At 47.6% G+C, this 26775-nt stretch overlaps 6 protein-coding genes across 6 annotated transcripts; 4 read left to right on the forward strand and 2 right to left on the reverse strand.

Annotated features, from left to right (window-relative positions):
• Positions 1 to 1604: 1604 nt before the first annotated feature.
• BDW43DRAFT_108259 (multidrug resistance-associated protein) lies at positions 1605 to 7611 on the forward strand. The gene is made up of 15 exons (XM_032037860.1): positions 1605 to 1967; positions 2037 to 2786; positions 2865 to 3147; positions 3215 to 3448; positions 3525 to 3755; positions 3844 to 4388; positions 4460 to 4622; positions 4696 to 5046; positions 5108 to 5231; positions 5292 to 5363; positions 5424 to 5539; positions 5601 to 5742; positions 5818 to 6390; positions 6500 to 6892; positions 6957 to 7611. The coding sequence occupies exons 1-15, from the start codon at positions 1746 to 1748 to the stop codon at positions 7171 to 7173; spliced, it is 4416 nt and encodes a 1471-aa protein (XP_031899224.1). The 5' UTR covers positions 1605 to 1745; the 3' UTR covers positions 7174 to 7611.
• A 2315-nt stretch (positions 7612 to 9926) lies between these two features.
• BDW43DRAFT_312071 (uncharacterized protein) lies at positions 9927 to 11094 on the forward strand (the record flags this gene model as incomplete). The annotated part of the gene is made up of 2 exons (XM_032047295.1): positions 9927 to 10157; positions 10888 to 11094. The coding sequence occupies 2 exons, from the start codon at positions 9927 to 9929 to the stop codon at positions 11092 to 11094; spliced, it is 438 nt and encodes a 145-aa protein (XP_031899225.1).
• Positions 11095 to 11581: 487 nt separating this feature from the next.
• Positions 11582 to 14722, forward strand: BDW43DRAFT_108436 (HET domain-containing protein). Its single transcript, XM_032037865.1, has 2 exons — positions 11582 to 12541; positions 12593 to 14722. Exons 1-2 carry the CDS (start codon positions 11921 to 11923, stop codon positions 14069 to 14071), a joined length of 2100 nt encoding a protein of 699 aa, XP_031899226.1. The 5' UTR covers positions 11582 to 11920; the 3' UTR covers positions 14072 to 14722.
• Positions 14723 to 16370: 1648 nt separating this feature from the next.
• Positions 16371 to 18873, reverse strand: BDW43DRAFT_108368 (putative amino acid permease). The gene is made up of 4 exons (XM_032037863.1): positions 17706 to 18873; positions 17420 to 17619; positions 16766 to 17349; positions 16371 to 16687 (listed from the first exon to the last, which is right to left on the reverse strand). The coding sequence occupies exons 1-4, from the start codon at positions 18255 to 18257 to the stop codon at positions 16488 to 16490; spliced, it is 1536 nt and encodes a 511-aa protein (XP_031899227.1). The 5' UTR covers positions 18258 to 18873; the 3' UTR covers positions 16371 to 16487.
• A 98-nt stretch (positions 18874 to 18971) lies between these two features.
• On the reverse strand, positions 18972 to 20513 carry BDW43DRAFT_300999 (Zn(II)2Cys6 transcription factor; the record flags this gene model as incomplete). Its single annotated transcript, XM_032044985.1, has 4 exons — positions 18972 to 19219; positions 19278 to 19503; positions 19547 to 20397; positions 20474 to 20513. 4 exons carry the CDS (start codon positions 20511 to 20513, stop codon positions 18972 to 18974), a joined length of 1365 nt encoding a protein of 454 aa, XP_031899228.1.
• A 204-nt stretch (positions 20514 to 20717) lies between these two features.
• Positions 20718 to 22732, forward strand: BDW43DRAFT_108359 (uncharacterized protein). The gene has a single exon (XM_032037862.1). The coding sequence runs from the start codon at positions 21067 to 21069 to the stop codon at positions 22351 to 22353; it is 1287 nt and encodes a 428-aa protein (XP_031899229.1). The 5' UTR covers positions 20718 to 21066; the 3' UTR covers positions 22354 to 22732.
• Positions 22733 to 26775: the final 4043 nt, after the last annotated feature.

A 26775-nucleotide genomic window follows, 5' to 3' on the forward strand; every position in this document is an offset into this window, starting at 1 on the left:
TGAATAATCCTCAGTTTAGTAGTGGCATTGCCAGTCGGGGTGACCACTTCTCAAAAATAAGGATCGATGAGAATGGGGGGCGCGGAAGGAAGTACAGGAATGGGGATTCCTCCCAGAAGCCCAAGCAATGACCAATTCCCAATGAGGGTGGAGCCAGTCAGTGCCAAGGTGAGTTTTAAAATTAGCTCAAGTGACTCAAATAAACGTTAGACAATAGGTCAAAGAACAAAAAGCCGGAAAAAGTGCCCTGCTAACAATCCGGAGACGAAAGGAGAATTTCTGCGACGAAGGAAACAGTTGGTAAAGGAGTTGACCACAGTTGTCTCACCAATGGACAACACAAGGGTCATCAATGTTCGTTTAATGGAAGCGACAATGAATGATTGAAATGTCAACGCGCAATAGCGCAGCTATACGACTTGGGTGAAGAGTATAGTCATTCGAATTGGAGTACGTTAGTTGCAGCCATAGATATATCAGTTTTGTTAGTGTATTCCAATCAGAGAAAAAAGCAATGACCCAGCCGCCATACCTAAAGATTAACGATAACTGATAAGCCACAATTGCCCTAATCGAGACGCAGCTCAAGACCACCTTCACGTACGCACCTATTCATGATAGAGCTCTATATTCCTTAATATACATAAAATACCTACGGATTTGCATACATAAAAGTGCGTTCATGATGTCAAATATATTGGTGTCCCGGCGGATCGGTGTCCGATTACGATATTTCCATTGTAGCCTGGGAGTCCTTGTTCAACTTCCTATAACAATACTGGTCCTCTCCAACGCTGGTCAAGGCAAGCTAGAGGGAACCTAGAGGGCTGCGGTAAGCTCTGGTACTATATTTTTGTAACAATGGTTGATAAGCATATATGGTTCATAGGCAGGGGTGTCATGTAAACCCTTTGATGTAACTCTGGCGTGGAAATTGTCCCTGGGCACAAATAGTAGGTACTTGTCTGTCATAGCCAAAGGCTTTATAACTAAACACGTCAAGCCTGGTTAATAATAATAACATGTACTTCTTACTTGTATCACTTTTGGACTTGCGGTGGCGCAGTTCCGACGAGTAGTTCAAGTTGTCAGCAGTTACTAGTGTCTTTCCCCTCCCCCCATGTCCCACAATGCTGCTATTTCCCTCTGTCTTTAAGAAATACCGATCCGATAACAGACCCCGTACATAGAGCCTTTGCCATGCGACAATCAATTTTATTCTACTGAGACAACTTTGTTAAGTATCGGGACACATAATAGAAAAATTCATAAGTTGGGTGAGCATCACTGGCATAATGCAGCAAAACACTATCCAACGAGCTAATATCAGGCTCGGAGACCACATTGGACAAACAGTAATTACATAGTACGGTACCGCAGGTCGATGATACAAACGCGGAGAAGGGGAAAAAGACTAGACGCTGGCTGGAAGCACGAAATGAGCGCTACTGAGGCTAACTACTGATAAGCCCCTTCCGTCGTGTTAACGTATGAAATATACTGTATTAAGCCGAACGAGTAATTCAACACTCCTTATCGCCTAGCGGCTCTTTCGTTTGACACACTGTTAGTGCCCAATATAAATGGTCGGCCTGTCTGCGTTCCACAACCTCACGATCTCACAACTTCAAGCGGTCATCGAACCCAACCTCCACCCCTGAGACTTCTGGACCCAAAATAGTATATACGTACGTTGGCTGGGGTGATCGATAGGCCAACAGAGTCCTCGCTCGACTGGGGCGACCATGACGTCTCCGTCAACAACAGATCTATGCGGCGACGGCTCATTTGGCCCTTTCGTTACCACGCTCTGCCGCGGAGGATTTGACTTCACAGTCCTTTACGAAGCGAGCATTTTTACCATCGCTCCGGCCGTCTGCTTCCTGCTGTTGACGCCGTTCCGCTTGTTTCAGCTGTTCAGCCAGTCGCCCAAAGTGCTTTCATCGGCGATACGCGTGGTGACACTCGTACGTGTTCCGATTCATTTCTCGATCTCCGTGTAACAGAACGAGCCTCTGAGGAAAGCTTTCATCCAGGTTCTTGCCGTATCCTTGTTGGCGATTCAGATCGCCCTAGTTGGCCTTGTCGCTACACAGCCCACCACGCGGGGCCGCGAGTCACTTGCCGGCGCCATCCTCGAGCTTGTAGCGGCGCTTGCCGCCGTCATTCTCATTGACCTGGAGCACATCCGCTCCATTCGGCCTCCATTCCTTGTTTCTGCCTACCTGTTTGCCACGCTGCTTTTAGACATTGTACGTGTGCGCACGGCTTGGTTGTCAGACAGTCAAGCCTATTCAGCCTGCCTTTCTTCGTCTCTCGCCATCAAGCTGCTCCTCTTGATTCTGGAGAATGTCGAGAAGCAAAAATGGCTGGTACCTAGCCAGAAGGTGAGATCTGGCGAGAGTCTGAGCGGACCATTCAGCCGAGGCCTATTCGTCTGGTTGAATGGCCTGCTACGACAAGGGTACTCGGGGCCGCTAACCGGCAATGCATTGCCTACAATCCATGAAAAGCTCTCGTCCCGCGACTTATCTGCTCAATTCGCGGGCTCATGGGCCCGCTCCAACCAGAGCCGCCAGCATGCGCTGCTTCTAGCTGTTATCCGCTGTCTACGGTGGGAAATTGCGGGGGTCGCCTTCCCTCGGCTCTGTGTTGTGGGCTTCAGTATCGCTCAGCCGTTCCTGGTGGGCAAGGTTGTCACTGTGCTAGAGCAGGGTGACTCGTTCTCACTATATGAGGGTTACGGCTTGATCGGGGCCACCGCCATTGTATTCATTGGAATTGCTGTAAGTTACATATCTCCGGATGCCCATTTCCCCGATTCATTCTGCTGCAAACACTGCACTAACCTTTTTATCATCAAGGTGTGTACAGCCTGTTATCAGCATTTGGGGTATCGCGCCACGACGATGCTCCGTGGTGGTCTTATGGTTATCGTCTTTCAGCACATGATGGACCTACCGCTAGGCAGTATCGATGAGTCCAGTGCCATGTCCCTCATGGGTACTGACATCGAGATGCTTGCCGAATACTTCCAGTCAACGGTCTGCGAGATTTGGGCCAATATCCTCCAGCTGGGTCTGGCCACATGGCTTCTTCAGACTCAGATGGGTGCTGTTTGTATTGCACCCATTGTAGTAGTAATGAGTAAGTCTGCTCGTCTGCGCCGTGGTCCGCACATCCTAGTGTTCATCATCTGACCTCCCCTGGCTAGTCTTCACGGCTGCATCACTCAGCATGGGCAACGCTGTGTCTGCGCGACAGAAAGCTTGGCTCCAGGCTACCGAGAAACGCATCAACTTCACCACTGCTGTCCTTGGGTCTATCAAAAACGTCAAGTTCCTTGGATTGACCGAGATCATGGGAGCTATGACAAACGCCTTGCGTGTGGACGAGCTCAAGATCTCCAAGAAATTCCGTCGAATACAGACAGTCCTTGTCTGTATGAGTACGTTAACCTCTCAAAACCCTGCCTGTGGATAGGTAGATGTGCTGGTTGTAATCAGACTGATGCGGAGCTTTAGTCAATCTTCCCACTATTGTTGGGCAGCTCGCAACTTTCACTGGCTATGCTATAGTGGCTAGGGTGCAGGGCTCCGGCGGTCTAAAGGTCTCGCAAGCTATCACATCGCTCGCGCTGGTCAACCTGTTGGTCACCCCACTCTCTAATCTCTTGCTAGCGATTCCGGACACATTCGCATCGGTAGGTTGTCTCCATCGAGTACAGGACTTCCTCAGGCAACCCAATCGCCTTGGTGAGTCGTCTAACCATTTTGTCCAGTTTTACTGGTTCTCCCAGATTTATCTATGCAATCAAAGCCGCTAATTTCATACTATGCATAGAAAAGAGACAATTCCCCCAGATTGCACCTGGCCCTTCCCTTTCATCCGCAAACCTATCCACTATCGAGTTATCTTCCCTTCCACAGCACGTGGCCAGACCTGTTCCAGAAAACCAAACTGATGTGGTTCTCTCTCTTAACAATGTCCACTTTGGGTGGAAACCCTATCTGCTAGATAAAGCTGGCATCTCACTTACTGTAAGATCCTCCCCTTCCGGTAACCTCGTCATGATAGTCGGTGCAGTAGGTAGTGGCAAGTCCACCTTTCTTAAAGGTCTTGCGGGAGAGACGCCCGTGCTGGAGGGGAAGCTCTTTATCCAGTATCCGGACCTGGCCTTCTGCGAGCAAACATCATGGTTGACAAATACATCAATCCGGGAAAACATTGTCGGTGAAAACTCATTATCTGTGTTTGACCCTGAGTGGTACCACACCGTGGTGAGAGCATGTGGGCTGGAGCCAGATCTCAAGAGAATGCCAGCAGGTGATGAGACGTTTGTCGGTAGCAAGGGTGCCAAACTGAGTGGTGGGCAGAAGCAAAGAATCGTGAGTCTCAAGTTTCTTTATATGTTTATTTAGCTATGGGCTGCATATTGACAGCTTGGCCCCTACCCCAGGCTATAGCGCGAGCCGTCTATGCTCGCAAACGTATTGCCTGCTTCGATGATGTCCTGAGCGGTCTAGATAATGCAACAGCCCAGCTAGTGTTTGACAATGTCTTCGGCCCGGCTGGATTGTTGCGCCGGCTGGGCTGCACGGCGTTCCTGGCTACCCACAGCGGTATGCTCCCTCTTCCTCCAGATTTTGGCTCGATCAATTTAATATATCGTTCACGCTGATCCCCTCAATCCAGTCCACCGCTTACAACTAGCCGACTTCATCATTGTTTTGGGGGACAATGGCCAGGTCCTTGAACAAGGCAGTTATCCCCAGCTCCGAAGCCACATTGGAGGCTATATTCACAGGCTAGACATGCAATCAGAGCAGATGGACAAGTTAGCTGGAACGGTTGACAACAGTGTCAGACAACCTGACTCGCTAAACACTACAACGGATCCTCTGAGTTGCACCGCTACTACTGATGGTAGTCGGCAGACAAACGATCTATCTGTGTACAAGTACTATTTCTCTAATTTGGGCGGCCTGCGCGTCTCCATACTGCTGCTTTTCCTCATTGTCAATGCCGGAATTGGTGGATTTCGCTGTATGTCATGATATTCTCCTAAACCGCTAGTTATTGTAACATGGGACTCACTTTTGCGTAGACGTTTGGGTCAATATTTGGTCCTCTAGCAGTGACAGCGCCACGAACTCACGCTTGGGCTATTGGATCGGAGTATATGCAGCATTGGCTGTGATCGAAGCTAGCACCCTTATCTTTGCTGTATTGTGAGTTTAACCCCCCTTTGTCGCTCCCCATCGTGCGCTAACTTGGCTTGCGTTCAACAGCTGGACCTGGGTCGTCATTGTCCCCGCTGCGTCTAAGAATCTACATTCTATAGTGCTCCGCGCTTGCATGTGGTGAGTTTTAGCCGTCGCTCACATAGCCAGAAGAGCACACTATCAACTAAATGACTACAGCGCACCTTTATCCTTCTTGTCTAACATCGAGACCGGAGTCCTTGTAACCCGCTTCAGCCAAGATATGAGACTGGTCGACATGATTCTGCCCCGCGGCTTTATATCAACAGGGTTCCGTAAGCATAGAAGGCATGAACAATCTAACATCTGCTCCATCCTAACTTGCCCGGCTCACAGAGCTTTTCGGGGCTCTTGCCCAAGGCGCTGTCGCCATAGCTTCGCTTCCCTACATAGCAGCGGTCCTACCAATTCTCACTGGGGTGCTGGTCCTGGTCCAGCGGTTCTACCTGCGCACATCTCGCCAGCTGCGGTTATTGGAGTGAGTATCAAGCAGTGCCCTTATCACTCTGCTGTCACCACCTTTTACCCATTAGACTAACTCAATTCATTCCAGGATTGAGCTCAAGAGCCCTCTCTATACCCACTTCATTGAATCACTGGCCGGAGTGAATACCATCCGCGCCTTCTCATGGACCCACGCCTCCACGTCCCGAATGATCTCCTTGCTTGATACGGCCCAGAAACCTTTCTATCTCTTACTGAGCATCCAACGCTGGCTTAGCTTGGTACTTAACCTAATCGTTGCCACTCTGACAGTGCTCATTGTTGGAGTAGCCATCGCTCTCCGCAAACAGGTCGACCCAGGCCTATTGGGTATTGCCCTTGTCATGATGATTGATCTGGGTCAGATCCTGTCTGAGCTGATTCAGAACTGGACACTACTTGAGACGTCACTGGGGGCGATTATGCGCATCAAGGAATTTGCCGAAGACACACCCAGTGAGGAGAGAAACCCGACCGTTCAGGTTCAGGATCCATTCCCGGAATGGCCCCGTCATGGGGAAATTGAGTTTATAGATACAAGCATCGCATACAATTGTTCAGAGGGAACCAAGCCCGTACTGAATGGCATTCGCCTTCACCTTGGTGCTGGTGAAAAGATTGGGCTGTGTGGGAAGTCTGGAAGGTGGGCCATTACCATGCTTTATATAAATACTTGCCTCGATCTCTTTTTGGACAGGCTTATCTCTAACAGGGATAAAGAAAGCAAGGCTAACGAACAGCTGCATCAATAGTGGTAAAAGCTCCCTTGCACTATCTCTCCTCCGCCTCAGCGAGATACAATCAGGGCGGATCCTCATTGACGGACAGGATATCTCCCTCATATCCCGAACCTCGATCCGACAGCGCATCGGCTGTCTCAGTCAAGAGCCATTTCTCTTCCCAGGAACTATCCGGCAGAACGCCGACCCGCTGGATATTCTTGCAAGCCAGGACATCATCAGTGCGCTGCGGTGCGTTGGAGTCTGGAATGCTCTCCTGGCCCACCACGATGGTCATGGTGAGACAGTGTTAGATGCCAAACTCAACGAGAGCGCCTTATCCCAAGGCCAGAAGCAGCTATTTTGTTTAGCGCGGGCGCTGTTGAAGAAGAGTAAGATTCTCATTCTCGATGAGCCAACTAGCAGGTATATCATAGCTTCCTCTACTTGATTTGTAATCGTGTTGTATGCTGACTAGATCCTGTCATAGCCTGGACGCCGACACCGACGCAAAAGTACAAAAGATCATCCGAGAATCATTCGAGGATTGCACTGTGATTATGGTGGCCCACCGGATCCATACTTTGTTGGACTTTGACCAGGTTGCTGTCCTGGATAGTGGTCGGATTGTCGAAGCGGGTCGTCCGCGCGAGTTGCTGAGCAGACCGGATGGAGCATTTGCGACGCTGTTGGCATTGGAGTCATGAGCTATATATGTACATAGATCGGCCCTGCCGGCTGTGGTGGCTGTTTGCGAGATGATAAATTCGGAGCGGTAGTATTGAGATACATTCATTAGTCAAGCGCAAGTAGATGCATTTAGTCGGTGGCTAGGAAGGCGGGGTTCGAGAGTTATCGATTGCACTGAATAGGCTCGGACCTATAATTCTTTGTGTCGTGCAAAGCAATATATCCTACCAGCCAATCTAGAAATTGCTTCTAGAAGCATTGCGTCAGGCACACATTACGCGAACACAGTAAGCCTATACCAGAGACTTCAAAACTGCATCGCGCAGTGTCGATTTTGTATATTGCCCAGCCTTCAATCTGGCAAGGTCTGCCTCAGAGTGATCTAACCTCTTCACCCTGTTCACAAGTGAAAGGGCTAAAGCACGGAAGTATTGTTTATCCTAGTTCATTAAGAAACTAACAAGCACATTGGCAGCGACCTTATCGGATAATACGAACAACACCTTCTTACGTGGACAGAAGGGTGAGGAAAAGGGCCACTGCTGAGGAGGCCGGTGATGTGGACGTGCTGGCTTTATCAACGTACTTCAAGCATCTCCATGATACCCTGGATACCGGATCGAAGTAATATGCGTCAGAGGAAATAGGGCATCAATCTACGCCCTTGTATTTGTTCATCCTTGATGACCTACAATCATAGTGATGTGTTTTGGGTGACCAGAGCTCAATACAATCGTTCAAGTAGTTCTGTCCATTTATCAGATTCCTTTTTGCAATACCTGGATACTATATGCTTTGACGGGTGGGTATACAGAAGCAGTAATGGATGAGGGCAGAAAGTATGAAGTTTTATGTTTTTACGGGCCAATAATATCTAATAGATTCTGGCTGGATATTTGTCCAGGCAATTCTATATAGTCGAAGTCGAGCAGAGCAAACTGTATGTGGTTCTCAATACGCAAGCACGCGTTGGGCAACCCTACTCTATCACTGGTATTGGTAAGTTCCCTTGATGCATCCACTGCCCCTGCATGCCCCCTCCCAACAATTTGGGCCGGTGCAGATGCCATCCTTGCCACACTCAGATCCAGACCAGCCCAGACCAATACAACGGTCGCTGGTACACTTTCCATTCTTTCCGCAGTCATCCCCCACGCACCTGGCCGCTCAGCGCAGACGCCGTTCAAATAGCCAGATCCACTGCAGCCAAAAGAAGCGCAAAGAGGGCCCGTACACTGGCGATTCTTGCAATCCGGACCTTTACCGCTAGCACCACCACTGCCTCCTCCGATACTACGATGACTATTCGGGCATCATTCAGGGGGAGGGGAGGGGAGGCAGGTTGGTGGTGCCGCACCACCGATTTCGTCCGGCGATGAGGCGAGAACACAGTTCCCTTTAGTGAACTTTGCATTGCCATTGAAGGCGCTAATGCACCACTCATAGTTCCATGTACAGGGGAACAGACAGTATGGATCACTATAGGTGGCCTCCACCGTTATAGTTCAATGGCTCTAGCTTGCTACCAGCTACATTTACATTGCGTGACCAAAGGTAATAGCCGCAGCCGCAGCCGCAGAAAGGCTATTCTACATAAGACACACTGTGGTTGGATCTAATATGGAGACGTTCGATTCGAGTCAGCTGAACCAATGAGTGGTTAAGTACAAAATGCAATTTAGCGCAAGATATTTTAACCGCAACTCCTTGTCTTGTTTCCCTAGCCATAACTTTGGCGACACATACTGCTTCCTATTAATGCTAAATCGTAGAGAAGTCTGTGCCGCACCCTCATATTGCTAATATTCCTCGTTCTGTGTCGCTCGCAAGGTATTCCTGGGACCTACAACTCCTTAAGTTAGGTTTTGAGGATCTACAATCCCCATACATAGGAAGTGTTGAACGTACCACTAATCTTCCCAGTATGTCATCTGGAAAGGCTCTCGTATAAAGGATGTACGGTTAAGTAGACCAACCGATCCATCCGACTGTAATCAAGCAATGCTCGATCCTGTCCTATTAGGGGATCCGGGGCAGGAATTGCCTTTCATAACGAGTTAAAGTCTCTATCGTGGGCTAGTTTCAGGGGCTCTCATTCTAGCACAGCCGATTGGAGTGAAGCAAGGGCCTGAACCACGCCGCATCGGAGATTATTGGTCATGTCAGGTTAGAAATGTCACAGCCATTAACTGCACCCATTTAGTGTGTCTGGCTTTAAAAATATCTTCGGAGTGCATACGTTAATATATCGTAATCCACATTGCCGCATTAGGAGCTATACCATCTATCTTACTGTGCCTAGCTGGGCTAAGGTTACTGACTAGGTTCCATCCCCTTAACTAAACTTTTCGATCTAAATAGAATAGTGCTGCATGTCATACTCTGTAGCTACTGAACCTCGGCTAAATAACATGGTACAAGCAGTGTCCCTATATATCCACATTAAAGCACCTTTCCCGACACATAGTCTCGCTATTTCGCAGCGTATGTGACAGGATTTCACCCCCACCAGCCCTTTCTCCACATTCCAACATTGAGAGTTCGAAGGTCTGCAATCGATCTCATCCTTCTGTTACAGCGGTTGGAGCCCAATACTCCTTTGACGATGGTAGGGCAGTCATGCTGTATAGGGCATCGAAAATAACAGCACTCGAACGGCTCCATCATCGTAAAGCTGGGCTTCGAGATGAGCCTATAGCGGCAGCCTCATTGAGTGAAGCCCGTGTAAAGGCCTGCTTCAAAGGCTTCTCAGGAACCAACTCCAGAGCCAATGACAAACGGTAACCTCAATGTTCGATATAATCCGTTGCCGACTGCTCAAGCATTGCTATTGCTCATGGTGATGGCAGCATGGGCATGCTCAGACGCCATCTTCAAAGAGGCTGCTGAGCTACAAAGCATCCTAGCAAATTTCATCCGCGAGGAAAGGCTCTTGGAGTTGCAACATGTCAACGATAGAACATGGCACGAGTGGATCCAGACCGAAGGCCTGAAGCGAACTGTCAGCATCTTTTTTGCTTTTTCAACTTCCATACAATAGTGTATAACACCCCGCCAGTCATTCTGAATGCCGAGCTTGTCATAGACCTCCCCTTCAAAGGAAATCTTTGGGAAATCCAAACAGAGAGTGACTGGAAGGAAGCCAGAGCTCCTACAGAGCCTGAGCCAAGATTTCAATCCTGTTTCTCATTCCTCTTTACGAAGGAGCCCGACAAAGGCTGTACGATACACTCTTCCTTGGGCGGATACATCCTTATACTGGCATTGATTTAACACATGTACTTCCTACGTCAGATGCGAAGGTGCTAACCTGATTCGGACGGATGTCTATCATCTACAGTAGTTGAAAATGGAGGTAGCCCTCTGAAACTGGCAAAAACAATGGGAACTTAACCCGGACTCATCTTGGGATGCCGGGAGACCCAAGGGGCCCGGTCTCATTTAATTCTACTGCCTTGCTGAGAATGGCCTATATGCGTCTCAACGTGGAGCTCTGTGCATAGCCCTGGAAACACAGGATCCCTTACAAATTGCGCGAGCTATTCATCAAAGCCCACCAGTAAAAATGAAGCCGGAAGTTGACCCGCGCAGGATTACACACTCTGAGTATTCCCGTTAAAATCGGAGTTAAAATTGATGCACACGATCAAGTCTTCACTTAGTCCAGTCAGCATTTCCGCTGTGCGCTTGAGTGCGCTTTTATGCTCAGAAAATAGCTTATTTCTGTGCAGACATGTCCTACCGATATCACCTTTGTCGAAGATGAAGCTAGATTAGTGAGTTATATTCTTGATATGGTGGCAGAAGACGATCCTGAAGCTCTCTCTATGGGGACTTTGAAGAAGAGCCCTAATATGCTGATCTTTGTGCAAGAGTTGTACGAATTTTGGCGAATCTGCTATCTGGTGAAGCTATTCGCAGACATTTTAGAAGCATAATCTGCCTCAGCCACTTAATCAGAGTCATATTAGCTTAGTGATTTTTGAAATCTACGGTACATTATACTACAAGCCCCAAGCCAAGAGTCCACGCATACAACCATTTCCTGCACCGACCAGTTCGCAGGCTTATACCGCCTATTCATAAACTCCGCGCCTTCACTCACAGGTCACAACACAGTCCGAGATGCAAACTCCTCAAAAGCGTATAGTAGCAAAGAATTAGTATCATAAACTACAATGTCTAAATATCAGCATTGCTATCATTCTTCTAATCCCACTACTCTTTTCAGGGACCCCGACAGATCTAGTAAAGTATTTTCAGCACACGCAAGTATGCCAAAGGCCCATTGAGCGTTCATGGGTGTCGATAATATCAACTGGAACTTTTGTCTCTTAGACAATCCTACAATAGTGTGATTTCCAGTGAGGTTAATCAATGTACTATCCGCGGCCGCTGTGACACCTGAGGAAGATAGATATGTTGCACAGGAATACGAACTAGCACATAGGTCCATATTTGAAAAGCAATTCTATGACTGATATGGAGCAAAGTTTACTGTTGTACCATTGCTAAAACGCAAAGCCATCAACGGCCAAGACTCGGGTGCAGCTCCCGCTGCATTCTAATATAAGCTGGAGATGTTTCTCAGCCTTGCTGCCAAATCATCCGGCCCGAAGTGGAGACGTTAGTCTCTACGCTGTGCGGGGTTTCTCATGTGGATAGATCATAAGTTAGTGAGAAAGTGCCAAGTTGAAAACACATCGTTCTGAGTTCTGTTTCTCTAGAAGCCTGGGGAGAAGTTAGCAAATCTGGAAATAGACAATGTCATCGTACAAGTACCCCCCTCTCCCTTCGGGAAATGTATCTACACGCATGCTTCGCTTGTTACCGCATGAAGATACGAATGCCCAAATACAATGCGAGCTTATCACATACTCTTTATCAAAGCCAGGGAGGGGAAAGCACATTTACGAAGCCCTGTCATATGTATGGGGCAAAGAGAAGGCTTCTCGTCCTATCTTCACAAACGGATGTGAATTTGCAGTTACGAAAAACCTATACGCAGCACTGTCGCACCTCCGGGATCATCAGCTGGACAGGATACTGTGGGTTGATGCAGTATGCATTGACCAAGGCAACTTGGAGGAAAAGTCCGAGCAGATTGGGCTCATGAGGAGGATATACGCCCAAGCGAACTGCGTTATTGTCTGGCTGGGAAAGGAGGAAGAGGGTAGCGACAAAGCGATTGAAAGGATTCGCTCCGCGGCAGGAGATGTGTCTCTGAAGCCATTACCTCCAAAACCGGATACAAATACCATTTATCCTATGCTTACCAAGGAGGAGGAGTCTTCACTCCGGGACAAGATCGAGAAAGAACATGCACCAATAGATCATACGGAATGCTTGAACTTGCTGCAGCGACCTTGGTTCCGCCGCATTTGGGTAAAGATTCCTACGTGAGCCAACCTGGAAGCTGCTAATTTACCGGTTTAGGTTCTACAGGAAGTCGGTGTTGCAAAGTGGATTTCCATCATGTGCGGCTTTGCTGAGATAAACGGATACAGCTTTTGCGCCGGCTTGAGCAACCTAGAGTTCAGTGAGGGGTTAATCATACCAGGCCAAATTCGCCCAGTAACCAATCTCATGAGAAGGTCTATTTTTCGGCCACCGTACACGTCTGAGCTACACGGCCAATTCACTCTAGGGGAACTAATTGACATGTATCATACCCATGAGGCTACTAAGCAACATGACAAAGTGTATGCGATACTTGGACTAAGCACAGATGAAACTGCTCTATCGGCTAATTACAAACTACCATGGAGCTCGGTATTCCGACAGTTGGTCACATATATCTTCCCAGGTATTTGTGACATTAAGATACGTGGCACATCAGTGCTCGAGGGCAGGGGGTGTATTCTGGGTTTAATTGACTCGGTTACGCACCACGGGATTGAACATGAGCGACAACGAGTAGATGTTTTCTTTAATAATACTGCCCATGCAAGTTACTACGAGTCTTCCTGGAGCTCTCGTTGGGAGCTTCAGGCGTCAGCCAAGCCTATCGAGAAAGGCGACATTGTCTGGCTCTTTTCCGGGGCTTTAAAGCCTAGTATTATTCGGCTCAGTAGAGATTATTTCAATGTTATCTCTATTGGCGTGTCGCCAAGGCTGGACAGTTGTGAGGCTGGAATGAGCTCGGTCCCTGATAAGAATCGCGAAGCAACGTCTCCGGTGAATCTTCATGACATCTCTGTTATCTGGAACCTGGAAGTTACCCCAAACTACCCCGAAGCAGCTAGTGGAAGTGAACTTCACCCAGGATCCTCGGCACCAGGAGGTTCGGACTCGACCCAAACGGCCAAGAGATGTGATGATAACCCCGCCCTTGAAGAGATTGCCATGATGATATTGAACAAGCCACTCGGCGCAGGAAAGGCAATGGAATCCTTTCTTCATCATGAAACATCCACATTTAAAATCCCGGAAAGGTTAGTCAAAGCAGTAGCGGCCAGTACCGGTGAAGAAGCACATTTGGTAATGGAGGCGCTCTGTAAGCAAAGAAGCACCCTACCCACCACTGAAGAAGTCGTTCAAGCAGCGGCAGCGAACCCTAACAGAGGACATTATATTATCAACGTCCTCTTTGAATATAAAGGAGACGGCCTCCCTATCACTGAAGAGGTAGTGAAGACAGCGGTCACAAACCCTGGCCGAGCACTCGAAATCATTCATATATTTTGTAGGCTTAGAGGAGCGAGCCTTCCTGTTACTGAGGAGGTTATTATGGCAGCGGTATCCACCCCTGGCCACAATGCCTATTATGTCATGAAAGCCTTGTGTAGATGCAGAGATGACCTCCCAATCTCAAGGGAAGTGCTCAGGGCAGCAGGAAATCAACTTGAACAGGGATATAAGATCCTTCGGTTATTGAGTGACTCTGGGTATGACATTTACCCGCCTGTTCGCTGATTCTGGGATATATTTCAACCCCTCAACAAGTGCCTTGCTGTATACACATGTAACATACTACTCTTTATTGAGAAGTCCGCAGCTGCTCTATCCTTGTAGTATAAGATATTTCCCAAGAATGTGGGCTTTACACCTATGTCGGTCTGAAATTCTAGCAAAGTCTTTAGCTATATAACACGGGCCTAGAATCCGTCAAGTCAGTGTGTCAGGAATATAACTCTTACAAAAATGGAAATTAATCACTCATGAAACAAGAAGAAAGATAAAACCCTACTATCTCGAGTCTCGAATGGGTTGCTTAAATAGCGCTTTCAGGTGAGAATCCCCTCGGGGTATGTCGAATATTCGCCGAGATAGAGCTCGGATATACCCTAATTAGCCTCACGTGCTATAGTAGTGTAAGATGCACACGTGATGCCCTCTGCCCAGGCGAATAGTCTCGAGTTCATTAATCTCACCGCGTATCTGATGAGCAGTTCTCTTCCATTGAGTCCATCAGAAGCCGCTTTCTACTATCACGAGCGAAAAAGGTCTGGTATAAGATGAAAACGAATAAAACATACGCGTATCCTCTTCAAATATACTTATATCAGCAAGCGTTCTAACTGTCACGTTTGACAATTCATGTTAACATGGTTTATACTCATGCCTAAAGACAACATAGGTGCCTAAACAACAAGGCCTCCGCCGTAGACCAAAACAGCCTTTGCTTCAATTTATGCCCAAACCTCGCTCTTAGAAAGGTCTATGAAGATATCCAGTCGACAAATACCCAAAATCCTGCCAGTAATGTATATACCGAGTCACAACCTCATCATCCAACTGTCTTCATATCCCTCATTGTAGACGAACACGCGCAAGAATTATTCGTCCCCAGAATAATCTACCCACACGCCGCAAGTCGAAAGAACGTCCTGAAGAAATCCTCCAAGAATTTCACAGGAAAGCGCTCGGCATCCGCACGAGTTTCTCCAGCTTAAAGTATCTGCTCCAACCACTCAGATACAGGTAGTAGCTCTCCTTCAGGCCCGGAAGAGGTGATGTTGGATCACACTCTAAGAGGAAGGCCTTGGACCATTCGTCATCCGGTCAGTAGAGGCGCTACTGCCTCCGCTAAGTCAAATGAGACAGATGACAAGGCGCACTTCCGATGATCGAGCAAGTTTGGCGAAACAGAGAGACCCAAGACAGCCGGAGCTACCTGTTAGGAGGAACACAGTCTGTGCATTAGGACTGCTAGAATTTCACCCTAGAGAGTATACCTGCACCAGATCATCGATTTCCTTCGAGGGTCTTTAGTCATGCTCTCTTCTTGGACTTGTAGCGGGAGAGGTTGTATCGGGGACAATAGGACTCACCGTCGCATCTATCGCAATGGTAATCGCATCATTATCACGTTCAATTGCTGTGGATTCTGTCTGAGGGCGCTCCTCGCTGATAATAGGTTGGTCATCTCTCGTCGTCTTGGTGCTGTTGCGATGGTTTATCTGTCCTAGCCTATAAGTATTTCCTCACGAAAGAAATCTGGATGAAGTTTCGCAAGCCTTTTATAGCTTTCCTCCTCTCAATATGCACTCCCCTTTCCCACTCGGCGATTAAGATCCTAAGACCGCAGCTCATGGTATAATGTACATATCTCGTGTAGCACGCGGCTAGCCAATCATCCACCAGGCCGATAATCGCCGAGATCGGCACCGAACTACAGTGGGAGGCCAATTGAAATTTGGAACACCCGCTTAAGGTTTAGCGGCCGATTTAGGGACCGCCTACCAAACTAGGACTATTCTGCCAGGCGGAAACGCGCGCGCGGTTGCCTCAGTCCCGCTTATTATAGTAAAAAGGGTAGGCGGTAGGACGAGCGCACGGCCCCATCCTAAGGTGTTCTAAATTTCAAATACCAGTCACTGTAGGATTAGTCGCCAAGCAAGAGGATTCATGTATCATTATCATGCACCAGCTGAAAGAAGTGCCCTTGCATTAGTTAACTCAGGTATATACCTATTGTTCACTCACGGCTTTCCCCCTTATGATTCTTTCGCGGGGATGGGTGCAACACCCCCCTGCTAGTCAGTTCGCAGTAATCTACAGTAGTTATACTGGTTTAAGACACTGGGGTTCAGCTGTTCGGACGGTGCCGAGGCATCCTGCGGTCGCGCGGGTTGGGTTTTACAAAGGGGAATAATAATGAGGTCGGGCAACCAAACCGAGTCAGTTGATCAAAACGATGCTGATAAGGCAGGAAAGAAACACACTGCAATGAGGTAGATATGAGCGGGAGATATTTACGTCTCTCAGTCGTAGTCACGTCAATTGGACCTGTATTATATATACACACCCCTAAATCAACCTCTCCATCACTAGCTCCGTATTCGAACACGGTCATGGTAGGGGGTCGAAAACTTTCCGATTGTGTCTGTTACAGTCCCGGTTCACTGACAAACGACACATTGCCTTCAGCCGGCGGACCTGCGTAGTTTTCATAACCCCAGACCCAATACCAAGCAGCCGAGATGATGAAGAAACCCACGAAGACGACCGAAGCGTAATTCATGGTTTCTTTCGTGACTTCCATGAAAGTTGGCATGGAGAACAGTGGGATGGCAAGAAGCGTCCATGCTAAATCGCGATTGGACAAGTATTAGAATCTTGTCGTTGGATGAATTGCTGCGGCATAGGGAGCCAAAACAAACTTACCAAGGCAGACGATGTTACAGAATAGGCCGAGCGATCCTAGATTGAAGCTGCAATTTTGGATATCCTTCCGCTTGCGAAGCAGAAGAGAAACAGCTACCGGACAAGCATAGCTCAGGGTCAGGAACATAACGCCCACGCCCGAGAAAGCATTATACGCGGCGGTGGATCCGAAGTAGATCAATCCGAGAAGGAGCTCAATTACCATGCAGAGCATCATTGAGTTTAGCGGGATGTTATCGAGACTGGGATTTACCTTCTTGAACCATCCGGAGCCGGGGATGGCGCCATCGCGCGCGAAGGCCCAGACGCATCGCGACGCGGCTGTTACGCAACCCACGCCGCAGATCACGCCGAGGCTCAGTAAGGGAATGAGAAGACAGAAGGCTCCGGCAGCGCTACCGGTGGCGGACTTAAAGATGGGCGGGACTGGTTGACCGGAGGCGAGATTTGCTAGCATTGGGATATCGGGAAGGACAAACGCGAGGGGCAGTAAGAATAAGAAACCGGCGAGGAAATTGAGGACGACACCGCCGACGATCGCTCTGGGCACTTGGATTGCGGGCTGGCGGACTTCTTCACACATGCTGATCGTTTCCACTTAGTTTGGGATCGCGTGGGCATATCGGATGATACGAAAAAAAAAAAAAAACCTACGAGGTAACCATGCCGGTCGCTGAAAGGGCATATGCGGCTTGGAGTAAACCAACACAAAAGGACCAACCGTCTGGCCAGCCGGATTGAGGCTCGAAGCTGGTGAAGACATATTTCGCAGAATGTCTGCCGTTATCTGCAACGACCAAGATGGTGATGACAATGGCCGTTACACCAACCAGGGTCCAAAAGATGGCAAATGTCTATATGTGGAGGATACAATTTGCATTAGTAACGTTGGCAAGGATGTCGGAAACTCAAGTTTTTCTTCCGAAGATCTCTTATATACCTCTAGATATGTCAGCCATTTATTCCCAAACGCAGGGATCGCATGAGTGATGAGCGTGATGCCTAGGAAGATCAAGTAGGTTTGATACGCATGGAAGTCTGCTGTAATACCGACACCCGCGGAATCGGTAAAGACGTTCAGACTCTCGATGAAGAACAGGGCAGTCGCAAAGTTCACGGCTAAAGTGATGGTGATATTCCCGGCGATGAAGGCCCAACCACAGATCCAGGCCGCCACGCGACGATACTGAGGCGGGCACAGCGCAAAGGTTTGATAATAGACCCCACCGGCGGTGGGGTAGACGGAGGTCACTTCTGCAAGTGACACTGCGACACACAGCATGATCAAGGATACCACGATCCAGCCCCAGATCATCGTGGGCGACCCTCCTCCCGCCATCGAGTATGCCATGGTGGTAGATAAACCGTAGGGCACCGAAGCCAGAATGAAGCACATGAACACCGCATGCAATGTTGATCGATTACGCGATAACTCTGGGGTATACCCCAGCGCTTCGAGATTCGAATCTGCTGTGATCTTATCCGGATCCATGATGGCGGATGCGTATCAACCTTTGTACTTCGCAAACGAGGCAGGGCGTTGCGTATGGGCGAGCCTTTTTTTTTTTTTTTACGTTCTCAGTCTAAAAGACTAGGGCCAAAAAAAATTAGATATAATAGAAGACAATAAGAAGAATATTATAACCGCAAAGAACAATCAAAGCAAAATAAATTGAAAGAACCGAGAACAACAGACCAAGGAGGGGTGAAGTTCACAGCGTCAACGAAGAGTTGATGGGAAAAGGGAAAGAAAAGGAAAAAGCAAAAAAAGGAGGGAAAAAAAAAGGTAGGATCAAGTTGCGGCGATGCAGGGAATGATAGGCACGTTACTAAGAAACAAGGATCTGAGAGAGTGTTCGCTGAGTGGCCATGTTGTGAGATATTAATTTAAACCCGTCGGCTATCCTTCTGGACTCCTGTTCTTATCCATGGACATACGAGGTCTAAGCCCAACTCAGGTGCCAAGGTGTGCAAATACACTTTACACTAGATCTGACAGCCAATCAAACCTCCACTAACCCCGGCTCCGGACCCATTGTTTGAGCACCGCCTTCCGCACCAGGAAAGGCGGCATGACATTTCTCAGTTAGACCCAAAGTTATCTCTCTCAATTAATGTTTCTAAATCTCATGACAGATGGTCTACTAAAGGGCTTGGGTCGTATCCAAGCCGTTAGCTGATCATACTGAAACACGGGGTTCTCGTGCTAGATGATCATGAAGCTGCAGTCTGCCTGTCGGGTCCTGGCCACATGGATCCAACTAACCTCTCGATCGACCAAGTCCAGTTGCCAATACATCCTGAGAAACGACAAGACGCGACGCCGATCGAGGTTACCACTAATGTGAATCACCCCTAATAATGCCCGCACGATTATATCCTGTTGATCAGGGAGTCCTCGACACTCTGTTCCACACACAAAGAGTAGCCAAACCAGGTCTTGAGCAAAATACTCTCTCCATCAAATGAGATAAATGATCGAGGATGGCGTCCCGGGAAGCCAGAATGGAACCTTCAGACGAAGCGTAGTCTGAAAGCACGCGGTGGCTGTAGATCAAGCTCGCATGGTAATACATGTGGGTCAGATGTTCAAAATCATGCCGGGCATCTTGATCCTGGAACTGGATTGTTTGAATCTGCGCCAGGGTTCGGCATCTCGCGGCCTCCAATTCTCGTGTGATATCTCCGACACATACTGCTGAACCGTTTGAATCCCGGGTAAACTTAAAGCCGCTCCGCTCGGGTCACGGAGTGTATAATCTGGACAAAGTCACGAAAGACAGCGATCCTCTCGTCCTTGGGCACATCGTCGAGTATATCATACGCGGCATCAAATGTTGTTAGGCCGTTGAAGACGGCAGTGAAGTAGTATTCGTACCGGAGAAAATCATCCGCAATATCGGGAGGTCGGTGACGATGAAGCGCCTGCATCTTCCATTGGATGATCGCCCGAGCACCTTGAATGTGGAGCCGCCATTGGGACGCCTGCGCCGTCAGCAGCTCCAAATTGTAAAGAAGTATAACGGATGCCAGCACATATTGTGCCTGATTGGAGCATTCTAGGGAAACAGGTGTGTTCAGGAGACGGTCTAGATGTTGTGGCAAGAGAGACAGGACTTTGTCCCGGTAGCGAAGCGACTCCGTTTGCCACCGATGGAAGTAAAATCGGTCCGTCGTATATCTGTGGGCAAGTTCCTCGGCTGCCATGGCCAGTACGGAATAGAGCACAATAGGTGACTCATGCGATAGAGGGAGTATAATGCGTCGCCATGGATTTTCAGGACCATCAATCCACGCGAGTTTCACGGCAATGCTTTGGTCGAAGTGACGAAGCAATTGACAGGAAATATAATCAAACGGGTGTTGTATCCCACGATCTAGTGGTGCCAGAGGCATAGCCCCTCGTAGACCTTTATCCTGTTGTCGAGTACGAGACGCTCCTCGAACTGACTCCCTTCCGTCCTCTGCGACGGGTATGCATCTCCCCGTTAATTTACCTCTGCTGGCGACACCTTGAGTCCATCGGAGGATCAGTCCATAGCCTGGGCAATCAAAACTCCGAGAAGCGCATTTTCTGCATTTGGGTAGAGTTCTATCGCACGAAATTCGGCGTGATTTACATTTCGGACAATCTACCTTGGCGGATGAACCATTGGTTGGTGAGATGGATTAATGAAATCCTTTACCACGGAGGGTGATTCGTTTTACCTTTTGGCGCAACATTCATCGACTGAGTCCCAGAGGACATAGTCAATATCGCACATATAAAGGGAAGAGAAAAGGTCTTCAAGGGAGAAAAGAGGAATAGATAGGCCTTTTATTAGCCGAGAAAGTTTTGGAGGGGCAGAAGGATCTGATCATGGGATCTCATAAATTTGGCTTTGACTTCACGCTGACAAACCCGGATTATCTAATAACGGGGAACCAAGATATAAAAACCTGGAAAAATGAATCAATCCTTCCCATAGGGTGAGTCTTGATATGTTCGCGATGGTTCTATTAGGTCAGTGAATGATGTAAGTCCTATAAACTATTTGCCAAAAGACGAGTGATCCGCGTGACGAAAGACCTTGGTGGATCCCTTAGAATGTTAAATTTACATCTTGGCTTCCTCTTCTAGACTTGGCGTCTGTCCACTAGTAGATCTACTTGACAATCTGGCCATCAAGTTTGCTCATTTTCATCGGTCCAGACCATCGGTTAAGTAATTTAATACATAGACCTTGCCCTGCCCAATTTCTCTGACCATTTCGCAACTTCTCGTCATCCCACAAAGACAATTTTACTACGGTCTAGAGGATATGGAAGCCTGGGATTTGCAATTGACGGTCCCGCGTACTCATACTCTCCTGGAGGCTGGTGGTGATGTTCATACTCCTCCAATCACAGGCTCCGTGGCCATCACGGGTCCTTCCTCTGCCCTAGATTCTTCCCCCGACAATTTTCCCAAAGTCAACATCAGTCTCGTCCGATCGGTGACCCCAAGACAGCTTGATCCCACTGTTTCAATCCCCAAGAAAAGTCGCGGTTCTTTCTTCAAGCGCCATCACAAACACAGCCCTACAAGTCACAATTATCACCGCACAACCCCAACCCTTCATTCCGACGTTGAAACCATAGTACAATGTGATCTTTGGCACTCGCCCGACGAAGTAGATTCCCAAGATGAAGAAGACAGAGCATGGATGAGGCTGAATTTTATTGTTCCTATTCCGAGCAATATCCCGGCGACGGCAGAGACCGTCCTGGGGGATGTCTCATACGCGATCAGGGCCACGGTAACCTCGCCAACAGCGCCCAGCATGCCAATATTGATTGAGAGTCAGCCGATAAAGATTCTTCGTCGTGTGATCTCCGAACCCGTTCAATATCTCCGGCAGTATCCCGGTGAAAGAGTGTCGACGGAACTATATCTAACGCCAGATCCACAATACCCTGACTTACTTGGAAGGACGAAGGCGGCTTATTCCTTGCAATGGGTGGCTCGTTCAACCATTACAAAAGGGGAGCGAAAAACGGAAGTGAAGTATATTGTTGTGAAAGAGTTAAAGTGGAGGGTTGAAGAGACTGTCAAGCACATCACTATCTCAACGGATGGTGATCTACAAACAAATGCAATAGCAACAACTTGCAAGGCGCAGCATGTACGGCATCTCTGCGATGGAAATCAGAAAGGCCATTGGATTGCAAGTGGAGCATCACGATCAGGCGATGATTTGATTGAGATTCCGTTCGACATCGTCATTCCACCAGAAGTCAATGCCGCGAATGAGTTGACCTTGTCCTCATATGCATGCCAACACCGAAGAAAGCCGTGCGAATGCGATGCGAGAGAAAGATCGGCGATCGTAGTTGATCATCAGCTGAAGCTGGAGGTCATTACGGGCGTGGATACCTTCGACCAGGAAACCGGGAAGCTTGTCGATCGCAAGCCCCGGGTGAAGTCCTTCAATGCAGCCTTTCCACTTTCCATTGGGGAATTTATCAGTGGAGATGATCTCTCCCTGAGTGAACTCCTTGCAGATGATACCCTTCCCAGTTATGATGATGCATATCTCATGCCTCCTAATTATGCCACTGCGCAGTGACGTCTAATCTTTCTTTGGTCGTGACATCAACGTCAATCTTGCAACGGCAACGAACGTTCTGGGTCTATATTCCCCAGGACAAAAAAGCGCAATTTTTATCTATATAATTCGACGGGCGTCTATGATGTTCGAAAACCCCTTCTTGATGTGCTACGGTGGAGTTTTGGTTAGAGCGTTTTATTTTTGTTTTATTTCTTTTTTTCTAGATATTTAGAACTAATAATTTCACATACCCATTTTTCGTATATCCTTGTTTTTATCCGTAGGTACGGAGTATATCAGTCTATATAGAATGCACGACTTAAGTGGCTAGCTCTTTCTCCTCTAAGTAGGTATAGAGGCATTGGCGTAATCATGATGAGCCCATACTAAAAACCTGGCGACATACGAAGAGCATACATTATTAGATGCGATTCGATCTTCGTGCCTGAACCTGATTTGCACTTCCTCACACAAACGACCAATCATCCTTCAATCATATATCCCCTTTCGCAATCATAAAGAGCCCATGGAGATTCGAGTCTCTCTTACATACGGATGGTAAGTTCCACTAAAAATTCTCGAGTCGGCAACTATTGCAACATTTGAGGCAACCTCGTGACGGGGAACGACCTTCAATTTGCGCCGAATCCAGCTCTGTTCTGTATCCCAAGCCGCTCCAGTAGCAGTATATAAATGGGCCATTCTCGCCACATGCTGTGTATTATGAAATCTTTCCTTTCTGCGGCAACTATCACATACTACTAGTGCACTAAATGAGAAAATTTAATTTTCCAGTTGAAAAACCCCGCAGCTGAACACCTCAGGGCTTGGTCCAAAGTACGTAAATGCACTTCAGCCTCATCACGGCGCTTGTACATACCGTAGACCTCTAGCTTAATTCTAATTAGCATAATCACAATCCTAAGTCTGATAAATGGCTGGGTTGGGGGTCTGTTAAATGGTGTTGGCAGAGTTCCGCTCTGAAGAAACTCCCCGCAACAACTACATCCTGATAGTTTTGGCTCCGTATCCAGTAAGATTATCAAACAACTCTTTTTCATTGCTACCACCATTATGCTGACTGGGATTTCTGGATCATCGTTGTAGGCACACAAGTAGGTGGCCATTTCACTGGCTACAATACAGTTTAATAGTACCTGTGTTAGCCCGATAGTACCCGCTGTAGCATTGATAGATCGATATTCTGACATTGGTATATCACTCGTCTTGGTGTGGTTGGCATATCATTTTCTTTCGTAATCTTATCGCTAGACAATTTGGATTATGTTGCATTTTTAAAAAGAAAGAAAACGAGCAAGAAGGTTCTAGCAAGCTAGCGAACTGCCAGCATGATTGAACAGTGGCTCCTATATAGAAAGCTTTATGATCCGTGGTAAAAATGACGGAATATGGACGACAAGCTCAAAAGGCAAGGGCTATCCAAGAATAAGAGGTCAAAAATATGGAGGTCGGTGGTAGATGATAAATACTAAAACACAGGCCCATGCCACATCGTCCCATAACCAGAACTAGGCATTCAGCTCAAAGCTATAGAGCTCACTATTTCTTCCCGTATCGCATCGCTTAACAAATTTGAAGAACTCCCTCAACTAGGTAGACAGCCGCTCTAACTGTGACGCATGTCATCCGTATCTATCTAATACTACGTCTCCGTCCTCATCAGTCCACTCGACTCCACTCGAAGTCTAAAACCATTTATAACCCAGCTTTTACTACCAAATCTCTCTTTGTTAACAGTGTCTTGACAAGTTAACTATTCTCTTCGGATAGACTCCAGTCACCGAAAGACACGGAAGGGAAACCCTGTTGGCCCCAGTCCTGTTGGGAGTCCATCTCGCCCCAGTTGAATATATTTTGTGATACAGTTATCTGTAACACTGCAAAGTCCAGCCCGCAGAAGAAGCACAACAGAGCGCTCTTAGAACAGGTTATGATCGCAGAGTTTCTTGATAGAATAATGTCCGTGCAGATATGTTCGCGTTTGTGTTCTATGCGATTTTTAGAAGACACAATTGATCGGTCAGGTCGCTTAAACAGGGGCAAGTCAAACCCTCTCCTGACTTTTAGGGGCCAACGCGGTCCTAGACATTAGCTCTAGGTTCCGAGAGGCAGTATTCAACCTTTCCTTGTCTTGTAGCGGTGGTTACGGGCCTCTATTTCGGTGTGCAGTTGTTTGATTTTGCATGTCACGCTCAGTTTCCACGGTTCTATAACAGCTCTCTCGCTACCTATGTCAAAGTAGGCCTCATCCTTGACGCTAGTGACATTATTTGTAGTATCAAGGGGTGTAGCACAAGGAAAAGAGGAGGATATCAGTGGCCTGGTTCTGTTTTGGAGGGATCAGAAGTACTAACTGACATGTGATAAGGCTTCATTTGGTGGAGTTAGATTCATAGGCGCATCGATGTCCTGAAAAATTCAGCGTTGTTGTATTCCAGCTCCTCAGGTGAAGGCTAGTATATCTGCTAAGGGGGCAGTGAGTAAATTGCCGTCGCAGGAGAATCAGCATCAAAAGCCATTTTATTGATATTCTCCTCGGGCTCTGAGGCTACTGGCTGCTCATTGTTGGAATGTTTTTGGAAGTGACGACAACGGCTTTGGTCTTGAGTTTTGCGAGCGTTCTTTTGTTCCGGCTTCCTTTCGACTTGCCGACTTTGGCCGCGTAGCTATACTGACATTCTATGATACTATGCACCTACCGGTCAGCATCATCTCTTGCTGTGGATCTCGGGAAGAAGAACGATTGCTCACACTTCTTACATGGGTATCCACCGGAGCATCGAACCTTTGCCTTATGGCATGAATTGCAGGCTAGGCGTAGCCCTCCTGATGTCTTCTTTTCAAATAAGGGCATCTGTGCTGCATCGGATACGTCCATGTTGATAGCTGGAGCCCAGTACCGAAGGGCAAGGTGCACTGTTTCTTATAGCTTATCGTAGTAGGTTTAGGCCCTCTAAATGCAGAGGCTACGACGGTGCTTATCACTTTCGTTCTTGGTGAGCCCTGAGATATAATCTGCATGTGACATGCGTGGTGACTCTTCTCTGCTGAACCATTAATGTGATACCATTAGCTACCGGAGGATGGAATCTTTCTCTCATCCTCGTTCTTGTCCTATATGTATTATCCTCAAACATAGTGTCTGAGAAGTCGGGGCGCTTTTAACTAATAATATCGCGACTGTTAAATATCTAAATCAAGCTGCTTTGGAGTATTTGGAATTGTCCACAAAAAGAGATAGAAGTCGGGCCAGAGTGAGAGCATGCATTGGGCTTGTCCCCCCAGCTGAATGGGCTGAAGTGGTTCCGAGGCTGAGATCAATCGAGAGCCATCACATCATCCAATTCTGCGAAATCACAAACCTTATCGGAAGGTCCTTGATCATCAGAAAAACTCCCACCTTTTAGATGTCGAGGACTGCGGAGTGCATCTTGAATGTTTAGATAGGGCTTACGCATTGCCTACAGGTCAGCCTATCACTGAATGCCAAGGTGTGAATCACAAGACTACATCACATCACTACAGCCCATAAGTTATATTGCCATTATTTTCTGTTATTCTATCACTCATAAATCCTTCTAGTCTAATCTAATCTTATCCATATTGTGCCATTCTTGAAATATACCCCACCGAGTGAGATAGCCTTTCCCTCCAAGGCCATGGACATGCCTATACCTTTAGCTCTCACCAGGTTCGAACTTTATGTAACAAACAGCTATGTCGCTGACACTGCCTATGAGTAAACGGGTCTGAGTATTCCGATCATATTAACAGGTTAAAAAAAAGAAAAAGTGGCAGAAAAAAACGAGGTTCATGCGTCCTGCTTGCACTTGTTCAGAAGGTTAACCGTGGTTCCAGTGCAGTACTTATGTAAATTTATCTTCGTAAGTTGGAGGACTAATGCACTTTATTGGCCCGTATACCATACGACAAGAATAAAATTGAATGGCAATTCGTCAATTCTGCTCAGTACGGTCCAGAAATACCTAAATATAGGGCTAGTACCAGAGATAGGACCTGATTTACATCTTCCTTTCCACGTCTATCCCCCATTAGATGAATGGCAGGGCATATACCCCGCCGGAAAAGTCTTCCGGCGAGGGACCCAAAAGACTACACAACGATACAACGGCTTTTCTTCTACGAGGATGAATCTAATGATTTGTCACGTTCTTCTGAAACGGTACATCGTTAATGTCTATCGAGGTGTGGACTGTTGCTAATTACAAAGTATTCGATACTTAATGATTGTGTAGGATGTGGATGGGGTTCGAATAATAAAATTGTGGAGACTAATTCTTGTGTTCAGTGAAATAGTCCATAGGGGCAATGCAAAGGCGGGTGGTCGGGTGGAATCCAGGGAATATTCACTTGGTGTATGAGATGCTCTTCTGAATGGGCCTCGTAGAATGATGGGAT

The sequence above is a fragment of the Aspergillus alliaceus genome, assembly GCF_009176365.1.
Source record: "Aspergillus alliaceus strain CBS 536.65 unplaced genomic scaffold BDW43scaffold_28, whole genome shotgun sequence".
NCBI lineage: Eukaryota > Fungi > Ascomycota > Eurotiomycetes > Eurotiales > Aspergillaceae > Aspergillus > Aspergillus alliaceus.

What these genes read in the sequence shown, in the direction of transcription:
- BDW43DRAFT_108259 (XM_032037860.1), top strand. Translation starts at nt 1,746, where the DNA reads ATGACGTCTCCGTCAACAACAGATCTATGCGGCGACGGCTCATTTGGC. An exon ending in CAGGCAACCCAATCGCCTTG is followed by an intron (nt 3,756 to 3,843) that starts GTGAGTCGTCTA and finishes TACTATGCATAG; the next exon opens with AAAAGAGACAATTCCCCCAG. An exon ending in CTTTATATCAACAGGGTTCC is followed by an intron (nt 5,540 to 5,600) that starts GTAAGCATAGAA and finishes CCCGGCTCACAG; the next exon opens with AGCTTTTCGGGGCTCTTGCC.
- BDW43DRAFT_108436 (XM_032037865.1), top strand. Translation starts at nt 11,921, where the DNA reads ATGTCATCGTACAAGTACCCCCCTCTCCCTTCGGGAAATGTATCTACA. An exon ending in CTTGGTTCCGCCGCATTTGG is followed by an intron (nt 12,542 to 12,592) that starts GTAAAGATTCCT and finishes TTACCGGTTTAG; the next exon opens with GTTCTACAGGAAGTCGGTGT.
- BDW43DRAFT_108368 (XM_032037863.1), bottom strand. Translation starts at nt 18,257, where the DNA reads ATGGATCCGGATAAGATCACAGCAGATTCGAATCTCGAAGCGCTGGGG. An exon ending in AATGGCTGACATATCTAGAG is followed by an intron (nt 17,620 to 17,705) that starts GTATATAAGAGA and finishes CTCCACATATAG; the next exon opens with ACATTTGCCATCTTTTGGAC. An exon ending in CTGTAACATCGTCTGCCTTG is followed by an intron (nt 16,688 to 16,765) that starts GTAAGTTTGTTT and finishes ATCGCGATTTAG; the next exon opens with CATGGACGCTTCTTGCCATC.
- BDW43DRAFT_108359 (XM_032037862.1), top strand. Translation starts at nt 21,067, where the DNA reads ATGGAAGCCTGGGATTTGCAATTGACGGTCCCGCGTACTCATACTCTC.